This window comes from Nematostella vectensis, chromosome 7, assembly GCF_932526225.1.
Source record: "Nematostella vectensis chromosome 7, jaNemVect1.1, whole genome shotgun sequence".
Lineage (NCBI taxonomy): Eukaryota > Metazoa > Cnidaria > Anthozoa > Actiniaria > Edwardsiidae > Nematostella > Nematostella vectensis.
The window spans coordinates 15,497,515-15,521,468 of NC_064040.1; the positions used below are offsets into that span (position 1 = coordinate 15,497,515).

The 23,954-nt window shown below is 42.9% G+C and overlaps 1 protein-coding gene across 1 annotated transcript; it reads right to left on the reverse strand.

Moving 5' to 3' along the window:
• Nucleotides 1-596: 596 nt before the first annotated feature.
• Nucleotides 597-23,951, reverse strand: LOC5511838 (tubulin polyglutamylase TTLL5). Its single transcript, XM_048729821.1, has 32 exons — nt 22,425-23,951; nt 21,446-21,552; nt 20,999-21,081; nt 20,751-20,857; nt 20,598-20,661; nt 20,248-20,314; nt 20,018-20,100; nt 19,153-19,222; nt 18,622-18,706; nt 18,043-18,144; nt 17,751-17,842; nt 17,340-17,447; nt 16,934-17,015; nt 16,415-16,565; nt 15,644-15,846; nt 14,965-15,090; nt 14,515-14,578; nt 9,510-9,584; nt 8,623-8,677; nt 8,161-8,277; nt 7,423-7,618; nt 7,112-7,183; nt 6,698-6,746; nt 5,886-5,980; nt 5,671-5,722; nt 5,350-5,468; nt 5,032-5,190; nt 3,989-4,170; nt 3,421-3,528; nt 3,167-3,226; nt 1,793-2,516; nt 597-1,244 (listed from the first exon to the last, which is right to left on the reverse strand). The coding sequence occupies exons 1-32, from the start codon at nt 22,553-22,555 to the stop codon at nt 1,160-1,162; spliced, it is 3,873 nt and encodes a 1,290-aa protein (XP_048585778.1). The 5' UTR covers nt 22,556-23,951; the 3' UTR covers nt 597-1,159.
• Between the last annotated feature and the right edge of the window lie 3 nt (nt 23,952-23,954).

Below are 23,954 nucleotides of genomic sequence, written 5' to 3' on the forward strand. Positions count from 1 at the left end.
TATCCTGCGCTTTAGGTGACATTCTGGTTAAATATAGATTCTTACTTATTTGAAGAGAGTATGAACTGACTCGGTTATATCAGAATTGCTAAGAGATCCTACATCACAAGAAACATCGCTTCGCCGCGTGCCATTAGATATAATAGACACACTGACATGAAAAAGGCATCAACCTTTTAGTGACCCATTGCATGTACACCCGGCACCACGGTGAAGGTACGGGTTGCCTCAACATTAAGGTTGGTTCTCACTTGGACGTTAGCGCAGCGCACGTAATTTTCCGATTCTCACTGAAACGCAAGCATAAGAAACTGCTTGATTTTCTTGCGCTTATGCTGTTTGACCGATTTTCACTTGTGTCGCGCTTCCATTTGCGCTTTCGTTCTTGTGAGAACCAACTTTAGAATTTATCAGAACTTAGAAAGTTTATCAGAGGAAGTAATGCAGGCCAAGGAGGGATTCTAACTGGTTGTCATCTACAAAGGCGACCAAAGAAAAACTGCAATGAAAATAAACCTAGACTCTTTTGACTTTCACAATGTTGCCCTAACATATTGTTTCAAAATGTCAACATTTTAAGGAAATTTCAGTTTGAACGCTTTTATATTGGATTTTATTATAAAAAATATAACGTACAATGTATGATTTTGTTTATATTAGAATCACCCGGGTACATTCGTTTATATAAATAAAAGCGCTACAAAGGTTATAGCAGATACACTATAAAAAATATCAAGCGAAAAAAAGGAGAAATTTGTAGAAATTTAGGTTGGCTCTTGACTAGCCATTGATCTAGGCTGCTAGCCGGCTCGTCGGAGTTTCGGGTTTCCTGTGGAAGGGTAGTCCCGAATCCACGGAGAGCCGGCTAGCAGGCTACCTTTGATCCTTATTCCATCCTGAATTCTTATTTTATTGGGAAGTCCTTCATCCTGATTTTATTGGGGAATGCAGCTCTCGATCCTGAATTTCTTGGGATATCTAGTCCCTTAATCCTTAATCTCCATTCCGTTGGAAAATGCAGTCCACTAATACTTGGTCCGTCAGGCGAATTTATCTCTGTCATTAGTCCCTTTTCTAAATGACTTCACTGTATAATATCTCGATTATGGGTAACGCTTCAGGTGTATTATATAATGTACAGTCCCTAATCCGAGTTATGTTATGTGTAGTCGTCTAAGCTGTACGAATCCGCATCAGATGAACCAGTTACAACGTCATACGCGAAGTGCGGACTAGCCGTCAGACTGGAAAAAACACAACAGATATGATACGTAACATTTGATTGCAATATTATTATCATCGGCAATAAACCACCATTAACATCACCAAGTCGTCATCACTATCATCATCAAAATAACCACCAAATAAAAATAAAGATCGTCATACTTAACATCATCTTAATTGTGATACCGTCGTCAACATCATCATCCCCTTCCCGCTACTACCACACAGTCAATACAATTTTTGCAACCCTAAACTTGGACATATTAGTGCAAGAAAATGGTGCATAAAAACTGTAAGTATCAAGGGGGCGTGGTTTATTTTTTTATTAAACTGTAGCATATCCATCACTGGACTAAGTTTCGTGACCGTAGCATGAAAAGTACTGGTTTTATTGAGGAAGTAAGGGGAATTAATTCCACCTCTATAAAACTGTAAGTATACATTTTTGGGGGTGGGTCCATATCCAGAATTGCTCAGTGCGAGATTCTCTATCAATGTGCCGAATTTCAAAATGTTCCACAAATTTGAACGATGCTGCACCATTTTCTTCCACTATATATGTGTTTACCTGGCCATTCGTTTAGCGCTGATGGTCTTCCTGGCAGGCGAGGGCCCGACCGGTGGGTGTGGCAGGCAGGGCTGTGACTTTATCTTCTCTTCCATCAGCTTCTGACTCAGCAACCGGATGTGCTTGTTGTAGTCCTCGCGAGAGATTGGGCCCTTTTGTTCCCTAATTACGTCAGCAGTTTGCTTTACGGGCCTAGTCCCCAGCTCCGCGCTCGGTATCTCTACCTTTATTGACCTCCCCCCAGCGCCTGTGTGCTTGTGCACAGCGGTCTCCGAGCTGAATGATCTGGACACTTGCTCGCCGTTAGGCAAGCCAGAACTGAAGTCGACGAACGATTTGAATGTTTCGTCTGCATTTACGTGACGATCGCGAGAGTTCCTTGCGTGACTCATACTGTCGTTTTCAAAATGACGAGTCTCTTTGGCGTGAGTGTCACGCAAGCGTTCAATAGGGTCACTATGCTTGTCAATTGAGAGTAAATGACTGTCACGCAGTTCCCTTTTAGTTCCACGCGATTCGGGTTTATGGCTCATAAGGGTTATGTAGCCATCTTCCCCGGGTTTTTGTGAGCTCGTGTCAGGATTAAAGTCGAGCTTGCGAAAGAGCTGGTCCCAGTTGCTCGGACTGCCTGTGGTATTGAGTGCGGAATAGTTGCGCGCCGACTGGCGCCTAGCGAGTCGCTCAAGTACGTCAGCTACTGCATGCTCGTTCGCCATTTGATAACCTACGCAACAAAAGAACGAAATAAGTCAGGCAATCTTGAAAACGAGAGGGTAAGATAAGTTTGGTAATCTAGGCAACAAAGTGACGGAATAGGTCAAGTAGCCTTGGATTAAAAGGGTAAAATAAGTTTGGTTACCTAGGAAACAGAAGCAGGTTAACCTTGGCAACCAGCCAACAACCACATTTCAATATAAAAACTAATGGGCGGTTAATAGAGCTCCAATCTGCCACCCATGTATTATTCTAGTCGTTCAACATTTGGAAACTAATTGTGTGACAATTTCAAAATAACCAAAAAAAAACGAACATTTCATTGACCAATTTATTCGACAATACCGCAACAATTGGCTTATTAAGCCGATAAAAATGTATGCTTGCTCACACTTGCCATTTTGCTTGGATGGCAAGATGTTTACGGGCACTATGAAAGTTTAATGTACGAAAGCCGAGCATTCTGGGTTGAGGAAATTCAAGCAACGAGCGCATTAAATTTTGATTCTAAATTTTTTCTTGCCGGAATCAAGGCATTATTTAAACAGCCATCATTTTTCTTTGTGTAATTACAGAGGTGGGTACATCACATCAGGTGCTCGCTTGCTACATGGTGTGACGGTCACACAAGCCTATATAAATGTCACGTAACGTGCTTACGCTGGTCACGATGTTCAGGTGCGGAGGCAACACGTGCCCTCTGGTGAATGCGTGACAAGACTACAACAGAGAATAGCAAAACAATGTTTACAGTGGGTTAGGCCATGATAATAAGGCGGATTTCAAATGAAACCGTGAAACCTGTCATATCAGACTCCACCCTGATGGAATGCGGTGATTTCTAACCAATGAATTTTTCAACTTAAAAAGAAAACCCTAAAATGATTTCCATCAGCGTTTTATGAGGATCTTACCTTTCTCACGAGACATAGAGTCTCCAGATCCGTCGGGGCTCGGATGATCACGTGATATCTTGGCCGAGAATGGCCTCGTGGCCCGTACAGGCTTGTTGTCTGTGAAGGCTAAAATAAATAAGAGAATTTGAGAAAAACAGTACAAGACCTGGTTATCTGTCTGTCTGTCTGTCTATCTGTATGTTTGTGTGTGTCTGTCTGTGTGTGTCCGCCTGTCTGTCTTTGTGTGTGCTCCTGTCTGTCTGCCCGTCTGTTTGTGTGTGTGTCTGTCTGTGTGCGTGTCTGTCCGTCTGTTTGTGTGTGTGTGTGTGTGTCTGTCCGTCTGTTTGTGTGTGTGTGTCTGTCCGTCTGTTTGTGTCTGTGTGTGTGTCTGTCCGTCTGTTTGTGTGTGTATGTCTGTCTGTTTGTGTGTCTGTGTGTGTGTGTGTCTGTCTGTGTGTGTTCCTTGGTGTGGGTGCCTATCGACTAAAGCATCCATTGCCTACTTGCCATTTTGTCTGCTCGTTTGACTTGAATGTCTGTTTCTCCACCTGTTAGTCCGTCTGTCTTTTTATCTACTATTGCTTACCTTGAAAAGAGGGCCTTGCCGAAGCTGGCCTCTGTTTGCCCTTGTTAAGTGCCACCGATGCACCGTAAGCAGATACCGCTGTGAGCGCACGCGCATGACGTTCCACCATGGCGCCAGGACTAGTACTGCTGAGGTCGTCAAGTGGCTTAGACCCAGGCTTCTCGAAACCTGTTGTGCTAGACCTGAAAACACAATAACCATGATCATACAATTTTGTAAGCCATACTTCAGTCCTAGGGAACACTCGATGTGCTGGAAACGTCCAAAAAGCAGGACAAAATAAGTCCGTGAGGGAGTGTTCATTAAATACACCGAGCGGGGTGAGGGAAGATATTGAGGGGGGAGTGGGGCCCGAAAAAGTTTATCAAACCAAAAAGGGGGAGGGGGGGCTCTGAAAAAATAAGGTCCTCAAAGGGAAAAAGAAAGAGAATTTTGGGGTTCTATAGGGGGGGGGGGGAGCACCGAAAAAAATGTTTACAGTGGAAGGGGGGGCTCTGAAATTTTCTTGAGTAAAAATCTTCCCTCCCCCCTCAGTGTGATTAATGAACACTCCCTAATCAAGAATATTATGCCCACAAGTTTATTCCACTTTGGCATAAGCCGTTAAAAAATGCTAGCTAAGAGGGTTAAACGTGCTGGAGAGACCAGCGTGTCAGTTTCAAGATAGTCTTTCCTAGACTTTAGGTGCTGTGTATCATATACCGATATCATTCCAAAACAAGCCAGTGCGAACCTGGCGCTCAATGGTTTTAGTCGAAGTACTGGATCGCAGCAATCTTATATTAAGTGGGGGCTTGCCCCATCCCCCACTTAATGACCCTTGTATCGTGCCCCCCCCCCCCCCCCCAAGTGTATCTTGTCCGTTACGGCCCTGACATTGTGCATTTGTAGTTACTGTCGCTAAATATGATACCTGTCACACGTACTGATATATTGTACATGTTTGTAAGATCACAAAAAAGGAAACATGAGTTTTTTTATTCTTTCTCCCGCCCTTATATGGTTCGTACTTTTGTCGTTGAACCAGATGATATACGACTTACGCCCTGATATGGTTTGTCTGCGCCTCTTTCCTTCTCTGCAGCACTGTTCTCTCCTTATCCTCGCTGTCACTTGCGCGCTCGGGCCGACCTCCCAGGAACACGCTCGCGTTCTTGTTAAGCTTGGTGTAACGAGTTAACAGGTCCTCCAGCTCTGTTTCGCTAACAAGTAGAATAACGAGTAGAATAAAACGAGATGTAACATAAAGCAACTGTCAGTGCCAGGTTACTTGTATGGTCAGTTTTAATAAATAATGACAATAGATATATATTTTGGAGACTAATCACTCTCTTCATGGATACTGGTGCAGCTATACCAACCTTGCAATTGCCATGAAGATTTTGAATTCCTCGTCCGGTATCTCACCACTTGGCTCAGCGGTGCGCAGAAGACCATATGCGCGATTGATGTCATGGCGACGTTGAATCTGGGCAGTCTCCTGTATATAACATTACAGAGTATCAGGACAATTTTTCCATTTAGGCTAAGACTCCTTTATTGTCCCTTTAATGCCCCGTGGATATACTGAAACAAATATTTGCCTTAACCCCAGTGGACAGTGTAGAGTAATTGTTTAGTGTAGAGGGTATAAGTAGTATAATCAACACCCATAATAATTAGTGTAGGGAGAGCACACATACCTTTCCATACACATGCACGAAGTCTCCAAGTTGCTTTGCTAGGATGCGACGCCTGAAATGATAAGTAAATACGTATTGAAGAGATAGATAATAGAGGGGTGAGGACATATGACAAAATCAGAAAGCTTCAGTCGACTTGAATGTGTAAACGTGCATACAACATGCACTCTATTAGGGACTCAGGGATTTCGTCTGAAATGCGATGTGTCATGTACCTGTCATGCAGGGCTAACTTGCGACTAGGAATGACGACCTTGAACGGCTGCTGAAGGTTCCCGGCGGCTTTTTTAAGAAAACGAATCACAAGAGACTGCGAAAAAAGAAAATATAAAAAATAAAAACAACAACAACAACAATATAAGTTACAATAATAAAGCGCGACAAATCCCATCATAAAATTATAAGGCGCACATCAACACTTATAATGAATTTTGTGTCATTTTTTTATCTGATGCTAATTCAATTAAAAAGACGAACTTAAAATCCGTATACCTTTTATTTTTCACTCGAAAAAGTTTCCATGTCACACCGTTAGCTCTTTTGGTCCAGCCATCGCTAAGGTTCATAAATAGGATTGTTGATCGATTTCGGATGTTTCTTATTTTGAGTTGAGTTTTTTTTATCGAAACTGTCACTCACCCCTCCCACCCCACACCGAAACTGTCACTCACCCCTCCCACCCCACACCGAAACTGTCAATCACCCCTCCCACCCCACACCGAAACTGTCAATCACCCCTCCCACCCCACACCGAAACTGTCAATCACCCCTCCCACCCCACACCGAAACTGTCAATCACCCCTCCCACCCCACACCGAAACTGTCAATCACCCCTCCCACCCCACACCGAAACTGTCACTCACCCCTCCCACCCCACACCGAAACTGTCACTCACCACTCACCACTCCCACCCCACATCAATTCGAAAGGATGGTGGTATTCCTAAAGAGTTGGCGTGGTTCTATATAACATCACGTGTCACAAATTGTGAAATAGCTGTACGCATTATAGAAAATGATGGAGCTACCATTTGTTCGTCTTGTCTCGGTGAGCCTGTGGAGTCGTCTGAGTCGTAGCTAGACAAAAACGTGAAGGGCAGTTGAGTTATGACACAAAATATTATTTGTCATATACTTTAGTAACATAGAAAAGCTAGTAAAAAAAGTTACAATGAAATCATTATATGACATTTCAAATCATCAACACTCATTTTTAATTTTTATTAAATGAATTGATTTTAAGTGGAATTCAATAATACCTTTATTTACCCCACGAGCAAAAATTGTGTTCGAAGATAAGTTCCTTGGTTTCATATAGTTTTTGGTTTTGATGTATATTGAAAGCAAGTCAGTTCTGACACTGTTTGCACCGCCTTGTAAACAATTATCAAAGGAATTCCCACAGAATGGACCCATATTAAAAAGCAATGAAGAGAGCCCACCTTGCTTCCTGTATTAGCCTCTGCTGGACGCGTTGTAGGTACATCGCAAATGCTTGCCGCGCTTGGAGCTTCCTAGTTTCAAATGGGACCAATCAGAAGATCAGTAAAAGTATACAATAAGGTATCCTCGCTATTCATGATATCTTCTCGCGTTTTATTCAGGCCTTAGTTATTTGTTTAGATGTTCGATTGCTAGTTATTTTTGAGAAATTTTCGCTTTTCCATTTTTTTTTCACAAATTGAAGTATTTCAGCCTTTCGAATATCACGTGATGAGAACCAAGGAGGGGATTGGTCAGTTCAACGGCTTACGTCAAAGTCCCGCACTTCTCCATGATGTCATCGACGCGCACGGCTTTAAAACGAGGTTGAGCAGACAACGCACGCTTAGAGACGGTCTCTTGAGAAGCCTGTGGTCTGGGTGGCCGAGTGGCAGAATGGGCTGTAGGCACTGCAATGGCCGGTTTGATTTCAGGTTGTGCTATGGCTGACACTGGGGGCTTCTCATCTAAGGCACAAAACATGAATAAAACAGACCAGTCACTATTGGGCCCCCCACGTTTCTTATTTGTCGAGCAACTAGTAAGACTTGGAAATCTTGGGCACTACAACTGGGACAGGAAAATATTTTGGGAACTTGATTATACCAGTCAATGTCTTGTTACAGGTGCTTGTAGGGCGAGATTGGGTGAGATTTTGCTACTTGACGGCGCACCGAGGCTCTAGAGTTTAGTAAATTAACGACATTGTTGTTTGATTTGGTTGAACGTATCAAGGTTTCCCACTTGAGTGAGAAGATGAATATGGATGCTTTGTGGGACCCGTGTGACTCTGTATTTTTCGGGTGCTTAAAATTTCAGCGTGCTTGGCCACCTTTGTTAAGCGCATATGAAAAAGTAACTAAAGTCTTACTCGATCCATGGCAAATGGTAGGCCATGCGTAAAAAGGCAGTGTGATTGCACTTATTCAATGTTATTGGCTTTGAAAACAACATACACTGTATTTAAACCGAACTTGAGCAAAACCTCTGGTCAGAGCAAACTTTTTACCTTTAGGGAGGGGAGGGGTGTCCTGGACGCGTGGTTTGTCTGCCTCCCCCTCGGGTCTTGTTCGAGAAAGGTCAGAATTAATGCTTGGTCTTGTTGAAGACTGGCTGGGTGTATCCACTGCACAAATAGATTAAGTAAAATAAAAAATATATAAATTTTTATTTGATCACATTTAATTTTCGCGACAACTTAAAAATTTCTCAATTTTGAATGGTATAATTTTAGAAATTTTCGCGCTCAGTGGCCAGAATAAAATTATCGTTAAAGTGAAACATGAGATAATCTGAGTTTAAAGCCACGGTCAAAATGAAAGAATTGCGCACATACTAGTATTATGATACTTGAATAAAGCATAATTTAAAATTCAAAATGAAAGCCTACTTCCTATATCGAACTAGAGGTCCCATTTTTATCAGTAGCCTCGGCGCTAGAACGAGCCTTTCCGGGTTATTCTTTTCTTACCTGAGCTTGGCGGTCTGGTCTCTTGCACACGCTTCGTGTGCATCACAGCAGTACTCTACATGGGTATGAACGGAGGTGTATTTCAAAAATTGTATTTGCAACCAAAAAAAGCTAATCAGCTTTTTACAACTTCATTTAGAGGCGATATACATTGACAGCAATATTTGGAATTTCATTGAAACAAAAATGGCCCCCAACAGGGGCGGAACTAGGGTTGGGGCAAGCGGTCCAAGCCCCCTCCCCCCATTTGTAAACAAAAAATATAAAGAAATCCACGGGAGAACAACGAATCCGCTTCCCCTTCCTTGAAACCCCCCCCCCCTTTTTTTGCCCCTTCCCACCCATTTGTTGATATTTGCCTTAAAGATAACAAGAAAAATAGGGAAATCCACGGGAGAACAACGAATCCGATTCCCCTTTCTCGAAACCCCCCCATTTTGCCCCCCCCCCCACCCCTTCGTTGATATTTGCCTTAAAGATAACAAGAAAAATAAGGAAATCCACGGAGAACAACGAATCCGATTCCCCTTTCTCGAAACCCCCCATTTTGCCCCCCCCCCCCCCACCCATTCGTTGATATTTACCTTAAAGATAACAAGAAAAATAAGGAAATCCACGGGAGAACAACGAATCCGATTCCCCTTTCTCGAAACCCCCCCATTTTGCCCCCCCCCCCACCCATTCGTTGATATTTGCCTTAAAGATAACAAGAAAAATAAGGAAATCCACGGGAGAACAACGAATCCGATTCCCCTTTCTTGAAACCCTTGCTTCGGCCCCCAATTTTGGAACTCCCGGGATCCGCCCAATGCAATGCTTGATTGGTGGGCAAGGCCAGGCCGATGAAACTTCTTGTTGTACTGCGTCCTGTAAAGATGTGTCCTTACCCAGCTGTCCAATTTCCTCTCATAGCAGGAGATCCGTAGAGAAATACTGAGCTCGTCAGGCCCTACCAGCGTAGGCTGACAAAAAGAAAACATATACAGTAGTTATAAAACGTCTCCTGTAACTAGCGCGTATAAGCCGACAGACCTTATGCAACAACGCCCGACACCATACATACTATACAATATAGTATTAAAACAGTAAAACATTGTTTCCCCAGCAATTCTAGGTAATTTCATCACACAATAATTAAATGCAGGCAAAGGCATCGTTTCGTGAATGACGAAACGGCACTCGAAAAACTTGATAACGTAACAATAATGACTTTGAAGTGTATGGGAAATTCTTGATTAGAGGTGATACGTGGGGTAAGAGGAAGTGCGTGAGTAAAGGGGATGCCTGGGGTAAGAGGAAGTGCGTGAGTAAAGGTGATACGTGGGGTAAAAGGAAGTGCGTGAGTAAAGGGGATACGTGGGGTAAGAGGAAGTGCGTTAGTAAAGGGGATACCTGGGGTAAGAGGAAGTGCGTGAGTAAAGGGGATACCTGGGGTAAGAGGAAGTGCGTGAGTAAAGGGGATACGTGGGGTAAGAGGAAGTGCGTGAGTAAAGGGGATACGTGGGGTAAGAGGAAGTGCGTTAGTAAAGGGGATACGTGGGGTAAGAGGAAGTGCGTGAGTAAAGGGGATACCTGGGGTAAGAGGAAGTGCGTGAGTAAAGGGGATACGTGGGGTAAGAGGAAGTGCGTGAGTAAAGGGGATACGTGGGGTAAGAGGAAGTGCGTGAGTAAAGGGGATACGTGGGGTAAGAGGAAGTGCGTGAGTAAAGGGGATACCTGGGGTAAGAGGAAGTGCGAGAGTAAAGGGGATACCTGGGGTAAGAGGAAGTGCGTGAGTAAAGGGGATACCTGGGGTAAGAGGAAGTGCGTGAGTAAAGGGGATACGTGGGGTAAGAGGAAGTGCGTGAGTAAAGGGGATACGTGGGGTAAGAGGAAGTGCGTGAGTAAAGGGGATACGTGGGGTAAGAGGAAGTGCGTGAGTAAAGGGGATACGTGGGGTAAGAGGAAGTGCGTGAGTAAAGGGGATACGTGGGGTAAGAGGAAGTGCGTGAGTAAAGGGGATACCTGGGGTAAGAGGAAGTGCGAGAGTAAAGGGGATACCTGGGGTAAGAGGAAGTGCGTGAGTAAAGGGGATACCTGGGGTAAGAGGAAGTGCGTGAGTAAAGGGGATACGTGGGGTAAGAGGAAGTGCGTGAGTAAAGGGGATACGTGGGGTAAGAGGAAGTGCGTGAGTAAAGGGGATACGTGGGGTAAGAGGAAGTGCGTGAGTAAAGGGGATACCTGGGGTAAGAGGAAGTGCGTGAGTAAAGGGGATACGTGGGGTAAGAGGAAGTGCGTGAGTAAAGGGGATACGTGGGGTAAGAGGAAGTGCGTGAGTAAAGGGGATACGTGGGGTAAGAGGAAGTGCGTGAGTAAAGGGGATACCTGGGGTAAGAGGAAGTGCGAGAGTAAAGGGGATACCTGGGGTAAGAGGAAGTGCGTGAGTAAAGGGGATACGTGGGGTAAGAGGAAGTGCGTGAGTAAAGGGGATACGTGGGGTAAGAGGAAGTGCGTGAGTAAAGGGGATACGTGGGGTAAGAGGAAGTGCGTGAGTTAAGGGGATACGTGGGGTAAGAGGAAGTGCGTGAGTAAAGGGGATACCTGGGGTAAGAGAAAGTGCGTGAGTAAAGGGGATACGTGGGGTAAGAGAAAGTGCGTGAGTAAAGGGGATACCTGGGGTAAGAGGAAGTGCGTGAGTAAAGGGGATACGTGGGGTAAGAGGAAGTGCGTGAGTAAAGGGGATACGTGGGGTAAGAGGAAGTGCGTGAGTAAAGGGGATACGTGGGGTAAGAGGAAGTGCGTGAGTAAAGGGGATACATGGGGTAAGAGGAAGTGCGTGAGTAAAGGGGATACGTGGGGTAAGAGGAAGTGCGTGAGTAAAGGGGATACGTGGGGTAAGAGGAAGTGCGTGAGTAAAGGGGATACCTGGGGTAAGAGGAAGTGCGTTAGTAAGGGGGACACGTGGGGTAAGAGGAAGTGCGTGAGTAAAGGGGATACCTGGGGTAAGAGGAAGTGCGAGAGTAAAGGGGATACGTGGGGTAAGAGGAAGTGCGTGAGTAAAGGGGATACCTGGGGTAAGAGGAAGTGCGAGAGTAAAGGGGATACGTGGGGTAAGAGGAAGTGCGTGAGTAAAGGGGATACCTGGGGTAAGAGAAAGCGCGTGAGTAAAGGGGATACCTGGGGTAAGAGGAAGTGCGTGAGTAAAGGGGATACGTGGGGTAAGAGGAAGTGCGTGAGTAAAGGGGATACGTGGGGTAAGAGGAAGTGCGTGAGTAAAGGGGATACTTGGGGTAAGAGGAAGTGCGTGAGTAAAGGGGATACCTGGGGTAAGAGGAAGTGCGTGAGTAAAGGGAATACGTGGGGTAAGAGGAAGTGCGTTAGTAAAGGGGATACCTGGGGTAAGAGGAAGTGCGTGAGTAAAGGGGATACCTGGGGTAAGAGGAAGTGCGTGAGTAAAGGGGATACGTGGGGTAAGAGGAAGTGCGTGAGTAAAGGGGATACGTGGGGTAAGAGGAAGTGCGTGAGTAAAGGGGATACGTGGGGTAAGAGGAAGTGCGTTAGTAAAGGGGATACGTGGGGTAAGAGGAAGTGCGTGAGTAAAGGGGATACCTGAGGTAAGAGGAAGTGCGTGAGTAAAGGGGATACCTGAGGTAAGAGGAAGTGCGTGAGTAAAGAAGATACCTGGGGTAAGAGGAAGTGCGTGAGTAAAGGGGATACGTGGGGTAAAAGGAAGTGCGTGAGTAAAGGGGATACGTGGGGTAAGAGGAAGTGCGTGAGTAAAGGGGATACCTGAGGTAAGAGGAAGTGCGTGAGTAAAGGGGATACCTGGGGTAAGAGGAAGTGCGTGAGTAAAGGGGATACGTGGGGTAAGAGGAAGTGCGTTAGTAAAGGGGATACCTGGGGTAAGAGGAAGTGCGTGAGTAAAGGGGATACCTGGGGTAAGAGGAAGTGCGTGAGTAAAGGGGATACGTGGGGTAAGAGGAAGTGCGTGAGTAAAGGGGATACGTGGGGTAAGAGGAAGTGCGTTAGTAAAGGGGATACCTGAGGTAAGAGGAAGTGCGTGAGTAAAGGGGATACCTGAGGTAAGAGGAAGTGCGTGAGTAAAGGGGATACCTGGGGTAAGAGGAAGTGCGTGAGTAAAGGGGATACGTGGGGTAAAAGGAAGTGCGTGAGTAAAGGGGATACGTGGGGTAAGAGGAAGTGCGTTAGTAAAGGGGATACCTGGGGTAAGAGGAAGTGCGTGAGTAAAGGGGATACCTGGGGTAAGAGGAAGTGCGTGAGTAAAGGGGATACGTGGGGTAAGAGGAAGTGCGTGAGTAAAGGGGATACGTGGGGTAAGAGGAAGTGCGTTAGTAAAGGGGATACGTGGGGTAAGAGGAAGTGCGAGAGTAAAGGGGATACGTGGGGTAAGAGGAAGTGCGTGAGTAAAGGGGATACCTGGGGTAAGAGGAAGTGCGAGAGTAAAGGGGATACGTGGGGTAAGAGGAAGTGCGTGAGTAAAGGGGATACGTGGGGTAAGAGGAAGTGCGTGAGTAAAGGGGATACCTGGGGTAAGAGGAAGTGCGTGAGTAAAGGGAATACGTGGGGTAAGAGGAAGTGCGTGAGTAAAGGGGATACGTGGGGTAAGAGGAAGTGCGTGAGTAAAGGGGATACGTGGGGTAAGAGGAAGTGCGTGAGTAAAGGGGATACGTGGGGTAAGAGGAAGTGCGTTAGTAAAGGGGATACGTGGGGTAAGAGGAAGTGCGTGAGTAAAGGGGATACCTGAGGTAAGAGGAAGTGCGTGAGTAAAGGGGATACCTGAGGTAAAAGGAAGTGCGTGAGTAAAGAAGATACCTGGGGTAAGAGGAAGTGCGTGAGTAAAGGGGATACGTGGGGTAAAAGGAAGTGCGTGAGTAAAGGGGATACGTGGGGTAAGAGGAAGTGCGTGAGTAAAGGGGATACGTGGGGTAAGAGGAAGTGCGTGAGTAAAGGGGATACATGGGGTAAGAGGAAGTGCGTGAGTAAAGGGGATACGTGGGGTAAGAGGAAGTGCGTGAGTAAAGGGGATACGTGGGGTAAGAGAAAGTGCGTGAGTAAAGGGGATACCTGGGGTAAGAGGAAGTGCGTGAGTAAAGGGGATACGTGGGGTAAAAGGAAGTGCGTGAGTAAAGGGGATACGTGGGGTAAGAGGAAGTGCGTTAGTAAAGGGGATACCTGGGGTAAGAGGAAGTGCGTGAGTAAAGGGGATACCTGGGGTAAGAGGAAGTGCGTGAGTAAAGGGGATACGTGGGGTAAGAGGAAGTGCGTGAGTAAAGGGGATACGTGGGGTAAAAGGAAGTGCGTGAGTAAAGGGGATACGTGGGGTAAGAGGAAGTGCGTTAGTAAAGGGGATACCTGAGGTAAGAGGAAGTGCGTGAGTAAAGGGGATACCTGAGGTAAGAGGAAGTGCGTGAGTAAAGGGGATACCTGGGGTAAGAGGAAGTGCGTGAGTAAAGGGGATACGTGGGGTAAAAGGAAGTGCGTGAGTAAAGGGGATACGTGGGGTAAGAGGAAGTGCGTGAGTAAAGGGGATACCTGAGGTAAGAGGAAGTGCGTGAGTAAAGGGGATACCTGGGGTAAGAGGAAGTGCGTGAGTAAAGGGGATACCTGGGGTAAGAGGAAGTGCGTGAGTAAAGGGGATACGTGGGGTAAAAGGAAGTGCGTGAGTAAAGGGGATACCTGGGGTAAGAGGAAGTGCGTGAGTAAAGGGGATACCTGGGGTAAGAGGAAGTGCGTGAGTAAAGGGGATACCTGAGGTAAGAGGAAGTGCGTGAGTAAAGGGGATACCTGAGGTAAGAGGAAGTGCGTGAGTAAAGGGGATACCTAGGGTAAGGGGAAGTGCGTGAGTAAAGGGGATAAGTGGGGTAAGAGGAAGTGCGTGAGTAAAGGGGATACCTGGGGCAGTTCCACAGCAGAAGTCGAGTTAAGAGAGCTGTTGCTTTTATACATCGTCAGGCTCCTGAAATAGGTAAATAATTAGATTTATAACCGGTCTTATCTTCAGATAAGAATTCTTGGAGTTGGGCGATATTGTACTTTTGTATATTTACGCTTAATAGTAAAGTTTAGAAAAGTTACAAAAATGAGAATTATTTAGGGATTTTTACTGATGCAAACAATTTAAAATTTGAAAGTTTTTGCAAAACTTTGACAACCCATCCAGGAATTTCGGAAACCTTTTAAAAAATATCTTATTGAAAACATCACAGCTCATTGCTTAAATTAACAGACGGAAATCTGAAATGGATGCTTTCTGTGGCTCTGTGTTCTGTGGGAGCATTGAATGGTGGCGTGATCGGTCTTCGTTAACAAGCACATACTGGTGAAGCAGCCATAAAGTCTTACTTGGCCCGGGCTGTGGCGGATGACAAGCTTGCCGTGCTTGGCCGCGCCTGAAGGCTGGACTTGCGACCTGGGAATAGTTTGCTGTGGAGCAGGTGGTTGTGGGTAGTACGGTGCTCTAGGAATGAGCTGCAAACAGATCAAACAGGATTACTTATATAAAGAAGATATGCACGCTTAAAGTAGACATATATTACAGAACTCAAGCAATACCAATCATAACGCGGAAAAAAGGAAAACAAACATTCTAGCTGTTTTAATCCCAAACCACGATGTAGAAACAGCATGTTTGACGGTCTAGCGACGACAATGACATTTGCCTTATAAACGGACATCATAGTCTGCATGGAAGATATGACATCTTGGTATTAGCTTTTAGTGCTAAATTTGAAAGAGTTTTTGAACGAGTTTATTTGACAGAAACTGGTTCAGAACACATTTTCCTTGCAGCCGTCGTCCCTTCGCCAACTTTCTTCCCTACTAATGGGTGCGATGAGATTATGATAACAAATAAAAAGGCCACCCTTTTAGTTGGCAATGTCAACTGGACTGTGGTTAATTCAAAATAGAGTTAAGTTCAATCCATGGAGATATTTTTTTCTTTTTGGGAAAACTATAAGCAGATTTGCCGGATCCAATTTATGAATATTAACATTTACTCCACGGAAGGACAAACACTCACCCATAGAGTTCCCATGATTCGGAAGAAGGAAAGATGCGGACGAAGCCTCCTCGTCTGGCATACTCCTCCTTGGTCTGACGAAGAATCCTGCTCTCCTCGGGAGTCAGGGTGAGTTCTTCGTCCACAGCCTTACGACGAGCCGCTGCAGAAGTTGGCCGCAGGCCAGAAGTCGAAAGTGCCCCAGCAGATTGAGTACGTTGTTTCTGTACATGAAAGGGACAATAACACATTGTAAGGAACGATAACACATCGCTTGATTGAGACAATGATGATAGTGGTGGTAATGGTAGTGGTAATATTGATAATGGATGTGGTGGTGATGATGGTGATGATTATGGTGACGGTGACGGTGATGATGATGGTGATGTTGGTGGTGATGGTGCTGGTGGTGGTAATGGTAATGGTGGTGGTGATGATGTTGGTGACGGTGGTGGCGATGGCGAAGGTGATGGTGGTGGTGATAATGATGGTGTTGGTGATGGTGATGATGGATGTGGTAGTGATGTACTGATGGTGGCAATATTCTTACTGTGGTACTATCATTGTCGTTAATAAAAAGCTACCAGTGATGAAGATGATAATACAGTAATTCCCTAACAAATCTTCATCATTCTTATGCTACTACAAAGTTAAACAGCAGTATCTAAAATTGCGGACAAGGTGGATCTACAGTGTAAAGCCACAAATTATTCTCCAAACTGAAATTGCTTTCTTTATTGCAAATTCAAGAATATTTATTGTATCGTATTTTGCATATTGTTATGGGCCTACCTGGTACTTCTTATTCCTGGCAGCAGCATAGTCTGGCACTCTTCGTGTGCCATTTGGTCGCCGTATGAGGGGATCGTGGGCAACAAATCCAATCAAGTTGAACATGTCTGTCACAAGATGGGACTTAATTTTCAGGTCCAGTGGAGAATCACTACAAGATATATGTCAATCAATGTCATCATCAACAGTCATGGGCAGAATTTGAACTCACTGCTCGTTTTACAGTAAAGCTTGAAAGTAAACATTCTATTTGAATGATCATAAAATGTGTTAATCTCGCTAAAAATGTTGCCAAAGGTGATAAAAAATGCAAGACAGCTGTTGTAAACACCGACCTCTAAAGGTCACTTACATTTGTGACCACAGGGCAAGGTAACGTTTGAGTCTCAATGAAAAAGTAAATATGCATATCATGCTAGAAATTGGCATTACCAATTTGCTATCCGATGTCTGTGTTAATAACAACTCTATAACTTAAAGTAGAGTACAGTATACTATTAGGTGAATGAGCTAACATACCATGCCAATGATGGTGAAAGGTTCACCTCTAACAACCATGGACGAAGATTTTCGTCAATTAGAATGTCAAACCCATAGATCTCTACAAAAACGAAATGTCTAGAATTAGTAGGAAATAAGTATTGTTAGTAAAATGAATGGTAAAGAGATAAAGGAAAGAAAAATAGAGGATAAGGAGAACCGAAGAAGAAATAGAAGGTAGTATAAGATTTCAAAAGAATATGAAGAATAGGAATAAAGGGAAAATAGGCGGGAGAAAAGACAAAGATTAGGGATAATTTAAAGAAAAAAACAACAATACAAAGAGAGAAAAAGAGGGGAAAACAGGAAAAAAATGACAAAAACAAGAAAAGAGAAGAAAAAAAAGAAAACAAGAAGAAAAATATACATCAAATACATAACTTACCAAAGCAGTTACCAGGATGTGGCATGAACATCTTGCAAGCAGACGCAATAGGCAACTCGCCAGCAATAATGGTCTTCACTACAACATCCTCGATACGCATCATCAAAGCTACGAAAGACAACAGCATGTTAGGCACCCATTGTAATCTTATCCTACTTTGCATGAACTAGCAGTAACTAGTGTGACAATGCCTTCAAGGAGTACATTATTATTGTTCTTTATATCTTATCTCTCTTAGTGGTATTTGAAACACACACCTGTTGTGTGTTGCCCCCATTGCACATAAGATAAATTAGCCTACAACTTCTAAACATACTGTATCCACCTATTGTGTTAATGCCCCTAGAAATATATGAACTACAGTACTTAGCTTTGAATTATATTACTTATAAGTATACATAGAGTAGGTACCTGTAGTGTCGATGCCTTTGTGCTTGAGAAACCTCAGCATTGCACTCATGCTCCACTTGTTACCATAGTCCTCAACCTCAGGGTCTTGACAACTAGAGGAGGGTGATGCAAAGAGCATGCTGTTAGGACGTCGTCAAAGAGCTTCCATGCTCTCTTTGAAGCTCATAGCCAGCATGTACAGTAAAAAAAATTAAACATTGGTGGTAACACCTTCACTGTTTTTATACCATATTGGAAGAGAAATTGTAACAAATGCTTCTTGTTGATACTGTAAAAGTGTAATTCGACTAACCTGACAAAGTTCTCACTCTTCTTGTTGACGCTGTAGTTAGTGAGATGCATACAAGAGTTACGGATGTTCTTCCCTGACTTGTCATACTTCACGGTAGCAAATCTACAGATCAAGTAACACATAGCTCACTAAGATTATGATTACTTGAAGCTACAATCAATATGATCACACGAAATGCCTGTCTTGCACCCTTTTCCTACAAATTGTCTATCACTATTTCAAGATGCATGTGGGTGACCATACAGTAGTTTCATGTTCTTATTCAAATTTGCAAAGTTGCAGAGAATAAAAGCTTTATTGGTTTTGGTAATGGGCTTATTGCACACGGTACTCTTTTGGCAATCTCATGTGCTTATACACTGCAGCTAGGATATCAGTTTATCGACTAATAAAGTATTTTAACCATGGTCTGGATGTTTTAAAATCCAAGGGACCTCCAGATGTCTGTTTAATGTAGCCAGTTTTATTTTTTGGTCACAGTTTTTCATAATGTAACCATAATTTACTAACTTTGAGCCCTGAGAAATTCCTTTGAAGAAGAGGCAGTTGCATTTTATGAATTAGGATATCTTTATTCACCTTGACAGTCCTTCCTCATATAAGTAGATCCTCAGGGGATCATAACATGTCACACCAATGTACAACCTCACATCAAACTTAAAGCCTATAAAATTGAAACAATAAATACTGTAAGTACCCTGGGTACCAGACTTCTCTCGTCCAGTGACGCTGCTCTCATGTGCGCTGCGCTCTTTTGGCTGACCATCACTGGACGAGAGAAATCTGGGGGCTCTGGTACCAAGGGTAATACTGTAAGATGTCTCCCTGAATATGTAGGTCTGACAATGCTTTACATTGTAGGAGAGAACATATTATGAATTCACACTTTTTTTAGTCACAAGTACTGTACTGTGCATGGCCTTATGAGAGGTTTCTAGCTCTGTCCTCGCAGAAGGTGAAATTTCAACTTTGGGAATGCGTGAGGGCTCTCTTTTGATTAAGAGAAATGGAGGCAGGGGAAATCATTGCACCCTTACCATCGTCACTTCCCTAAAATGAATCTGTGTATGGTAAGTGATAAAATAATGAGATGATAAAATTAATACTTGCCATCGATAAGCAGTGGGTTGGTGATATATCTGCACACCAGAAGATGGTCATCAAGCGGAACTTGACTAGGCTGTCAATCAAATAAATAAATGCACTCAAGGCAGAGTCGTCCCCTAAGGAATTTGTCTGCAAGTCAGCTAGAAAATTGAGATGTACAAAATAAAGTGCCATGTGTTCAGCAGTCATATTCAGCTAAGCACGGGGGGGAGGGGGGGGGGGGGACTCCCCAGAAAAGTAGATGGGGGTCATTGTCACATCTTTAAAGGTATTGAATTTCGACCAACTGCCATACCTTAGGGGATGTTGAGGTTTTTTTCTGATTTTGCAACTGCTATTCCTAAGGGGGTGTTTAGGTTTTTTTTTCCAATTATGCTATCTCTTAGGATTAAAAATTTCTTGGACCACACCCAGTTTGCCATCTCTTAGGTGAAAGAATTTTTGCTGACCACGCCCAAAGTGCCATCCCTTAGGGTTAAAATCGATTTAGCTGATTTTGGAGTCCCCCCCCCGGGCAGCTAAACCATCTTTCCAAGTCCATAAAATTCACATGCAGAAAACACTTGAAACCCTAATAAAGATATCTACTGTGTTTGTGGTAGGACCTCTTTAAAACAACAATTGCTCAAACAAAAATGCAACTATAAGAATCCAGCCTATAGTGCCTGGTGCTCTTCTTGGGAGTCCTGTGGTTGGCCATGAGGTGAGAGGGGCTGGGAAGAGCCAACCAGAAAATATCCAAGAAGAGGATTTCAGGTGACATCACATCTTCAACCACAGGAAACCCACAACACCACAAAGAAAAACCACAAAGAATGCCACGTACAGTACCAGGCTGGTAAGAGCCTACAAGCAAGAAAATCCTTACATGACTGATAAGGAAGATTCCTCTTCCCCTGGAAGATGCAACAGGCTTGACAATCCAGTGACCTCGTTCCTTCATGAAGGCAGCTGAAATAAAATTGGATAATATTGTTTACTTTTTTAAGGATGCGAAATCAAAATCAAAATCAAAAAAGCACAAGTGAATAAACTGTAGCACAGATGTTTTCACACTTTATAGTAATGAATACATACACTTGCCGTCTAAAAACTTACCATAGAATTCGTTGTACTCTTCTGGGAGTACAAAGCTATTAGGTATGAAGTCAAAATGCTTGAGACCCTAAAATAATGTGAAGAACAACTTGAGTAACTCAACCTGTGCTGTACGCACACTACCATAGCTACCAAGAATTAACACAAGGTTGAAATGCTATGTTTTATGCCTTATAAGTGTTAGCCCTATGTCGGAACAAGAGCAGAATCCACAGTAGCAGAGTTCTATACCACGTCAGGTGTATCTATTGAAGCTCATGTAAGTAGATGGTACACTTCTGCATCCTGATTGGCTGGTGGTCACAGTAGCATGTGTCTTACTGTAACAAAGAGCACTAAAGTTCACTTACTTTTGAATGCTGAAGTCTTTGTATATTCTTGTAAAGCCTGTCCTTTCTTGTTAGTTCATAAGATCTGTACATAAATTCAATTTTAAAATATATAATGCACCAAAGAGATTTATGGCTTATTTATCAAATAGGTTAGTCATGTATGTAATGTACCTTGGAAAGTGGTTGATCTTCTGGAAATCCTGCATTCCCCTGAGAGAGTGTGGCTTGAGATGAGATCCAGTCCACATCAGGTTGAAATTGGAGCTGTTAGGGTGGACCTAAGACAAATAAATACAGTGGAATAATTAGGAGTACTAAAAGATGCATAAGCCAGCAGGCCATAAAGAATACTATGGAAAAGGAGAAATAGTTATGACAAGGTAGGTATAAATGAGAACAAGCAAAAGTTTAGTACCTACCTCTCTAAATGCATGACTGTTGAGAATGCTCCTTACAAGTTTGCATTCCGTCTTTACAAACTTATATGACAGGTGAAACTTTTCTGCATAAATATGAGGATACTATTAGACGAAGACTTTACTACTGTAAAACTTTTAACTTTATATGCAGTTTAAAATTTGTTTTATCTTCATTCTGAATCAATATAAGGGCTGTAGATAAACCAATGTGCAGTAATGATCAAATTTTATCAATATATGATGACAAAAGAAACGAGTCAGTGACTTAACCATGATGTTCTGGCTATGCATGTGCCCCCACCTAGTCACTATGAATCAGTACAATTAGCAAGTTGGTTTATGAAGCTTAAATTTGACAAATATAATTTAAGATGGTTTATTGATTGAGATGAGTTATTAAACGCCACTTAAGGTGGCCATAAAATCCAACATGAATTTATTACCAACCTGCCTGTGGCTTTAGTTCAGGAGGAAGACCAAGCAAAAGAACTTGTGCAGAAAAGTTTAGAATTGGAATCTTTTTGGTCGCTCCACACCATCGGATAAAACTGAAACTACAGAAGGAATAACATTTTCGAGGGGGTTAATTAAAGAATGAAACAGATTAATTACACAACAAAATGCAAGAGAAATTTGCCAATATGCGTTGGGGTCATGTCACTCCATCTTACTCAGTAACAGCATTGATGGGAAATTTCAATACTTAATTTCATAAAATTACTGTAATGGCAATCAAGTATCATAAAAACAAAATTTCAGAACCAAAAAAGACTCAAGATTACTAAATTGCTGCAAAATTTAATAGTTTTATGCCAATGAAAGTCCTCATTTCTCATTCTCAATTGTGGCTCCACATCTTCATCTGGCAAAAACATAAACTTGGAGTTACTCCTATACACTGAGCTTAGAAACACCTTATACAGAGAAACCTTGATACAGTATAACAATACTCCAAACAATATTCTCTATATACTGTAACAATCAATATTTCCGATCAAAGCAAAATTACAGTAAAACTACCCCAATATAATGATTTACATGCAAGGAAAACAATGTATGTATTAAAGTTTGGTGCATTTGTACCTTTACAAATTTGAGTAGTATGCTGCTACATACGCAATGATATTGCAACTGCATGCAACTCGCCCCTTTATTCTCCTTTTTTGTAACATTATGTTCAAAGTATGTTCATCAGTTACTATTACGAACAATTAACACTTCTATTCAATAAAACTTCCTGTCAACCCCTTCTGCATATCTTATCTCCGCCCCTCTTCTCATATTCCCCTCTCACCCCATATCCTCCCCTCTTCTCATATTCTCCGTTCACCCCATATCCTCCCCTCTTCTTATTCCCCTCTCACCCCATATCCTCCCCTCTCTCCATATCTGATCCTCCCTTTACGCCAAGCTATTTTATCGTTACCTCGTTGTCCCAGGTGTGGACACAGTTTTAGTGATGTCTGACGTCTTGTCTTCCCCTTCTTCCTCCCCCTCAGGAGCAATACCAGGGTGAGACTCGGTGTCTGAGTAGTCCTTGAATACAGGCTGTGGCATTTCTTTCCAATTCAAGATATTTTATTCTAATAAAAACCAGCCCTCCTTGAATGAGTTCAATAATTCCAGCTAAAATCTTCAGTTACTGTTGCAAATCCGTTTTCCCAAGGTTCCATTTAGATTCAATTATACTTTTATCTTTTAAAAATCCGTGTAATTAAGGTGCCCATGCACCGTTTTAAAACGAATTAATCAGTGATTGTGTATTGTCGCCAAGTAAATAAATGACCTGACGTTCTAATAGAAGGTACTGCTATGCAAGAAGATAGGAGATCCTATATCTTACAAAAAAATATCCGTCAAAACCAGCATTCAACATTCGATCGCAGCCTATAAATATGCACCAACAAAAAAATATTTTCAAAAGTTCACTCAAACAATTCTCGCGCCATTAATTTCTCCAACCGGGTTCAGCGTGTAAGCACTTCATCAGTGGCCAGATGAACCAAAATCTCCAAGAATTTCAACTCAGAGTTTATACTTTTGTCAGAGTGTGTCTAGTGTCTCCTAGGTGGCCGCGAAGGTGCAAATACTGGGACAATCTCGCCGGTCCGTGCAGTCCGCCATTTTGTATACAAGCCTTCGTTGCCAGCGAATCCGGAAAGGGAGCTTGGGAAGGCTATATTTTACTTCCGGTCGAGTATAGTATCCGGCCGTCGGGTCGTCAGCACAAGCAAGAAATAATCAAACTATTTTATTTGATTCTAATTTCGTACATCTTTTATATTTTTTTATTTTTCCAAACATTAGTCTTTGTTTATAGCTGACGGGGAAAACAAAGGGTCGTAAAAATAAAGATATGTCAATAAGAAATGGAAATAATATATTATTTTTTACAGTATTTATGAGCTCCTGTAATTGTAGATAGTGGCAAAAAAACAAACACACACACACAAAATGAAATTTTCAACTTGATTAACTTTATTCATCCTGTTGAAGGGTGAAATAGGAATTGGTAACTTATGGTTTTTATTTCTTATTTTAATCAATATCTACAACACCACCATTGAACCACCATAAAGATTGAAGGGGGGTTGGGGCCAAAGAAGGTGAATAAAAACGGAGGGAGAACAGCCCCCATGTCCACCACAGTTGCAGCTCCAGGGGGTCCAAGAGATTGGTGCCTCCTTTTTCAATGTAAATTTTAAGAAATGTATGGCAGCTAGCTACAAAATAAAAATAAACAAATTCACCTCCCCACATATATTTGTGTCCCCATTCGAGAAATTTTGAAGCCACTTCTGCACCTTTCCCAAACTTTTAGACTCCGATTACATTAGATAATAACCAAAAGTTAAAAAGGTGATGAGTGATGTGTAAACAATACACACTGACCCCAGTGTAACACTTCCTATCCTGTAACCACAGTTGCTTGTGCTGCGTACTGCATGAATATGAA

Excerpts from the sequence above, each read along its gene's own strand:
- LOC5511838 (XM_048729821.1), bottom strand. The coding sequence starts at position 22,555 with ATGCCACAGCCTGTATTCAAGGACTACTCAGACACCGAGTCTCACCCT. Across the intron at positions 17,843-18,042 it reads AAGAGTGAGAACTTTGTCAG|TTGTCAAGACCCTGAGGTTG; the intron begins GTTAGTCGAATT and ends ACCCTCCTCTAG. Across the intron at positions 4,171-5,031 it reads CAGACAAACCATATCAGGGC|GTCTAGCACAACAGGTTTCG; the intron begins GTAAGTCGTATA and ends TTGTGTTTTCAG.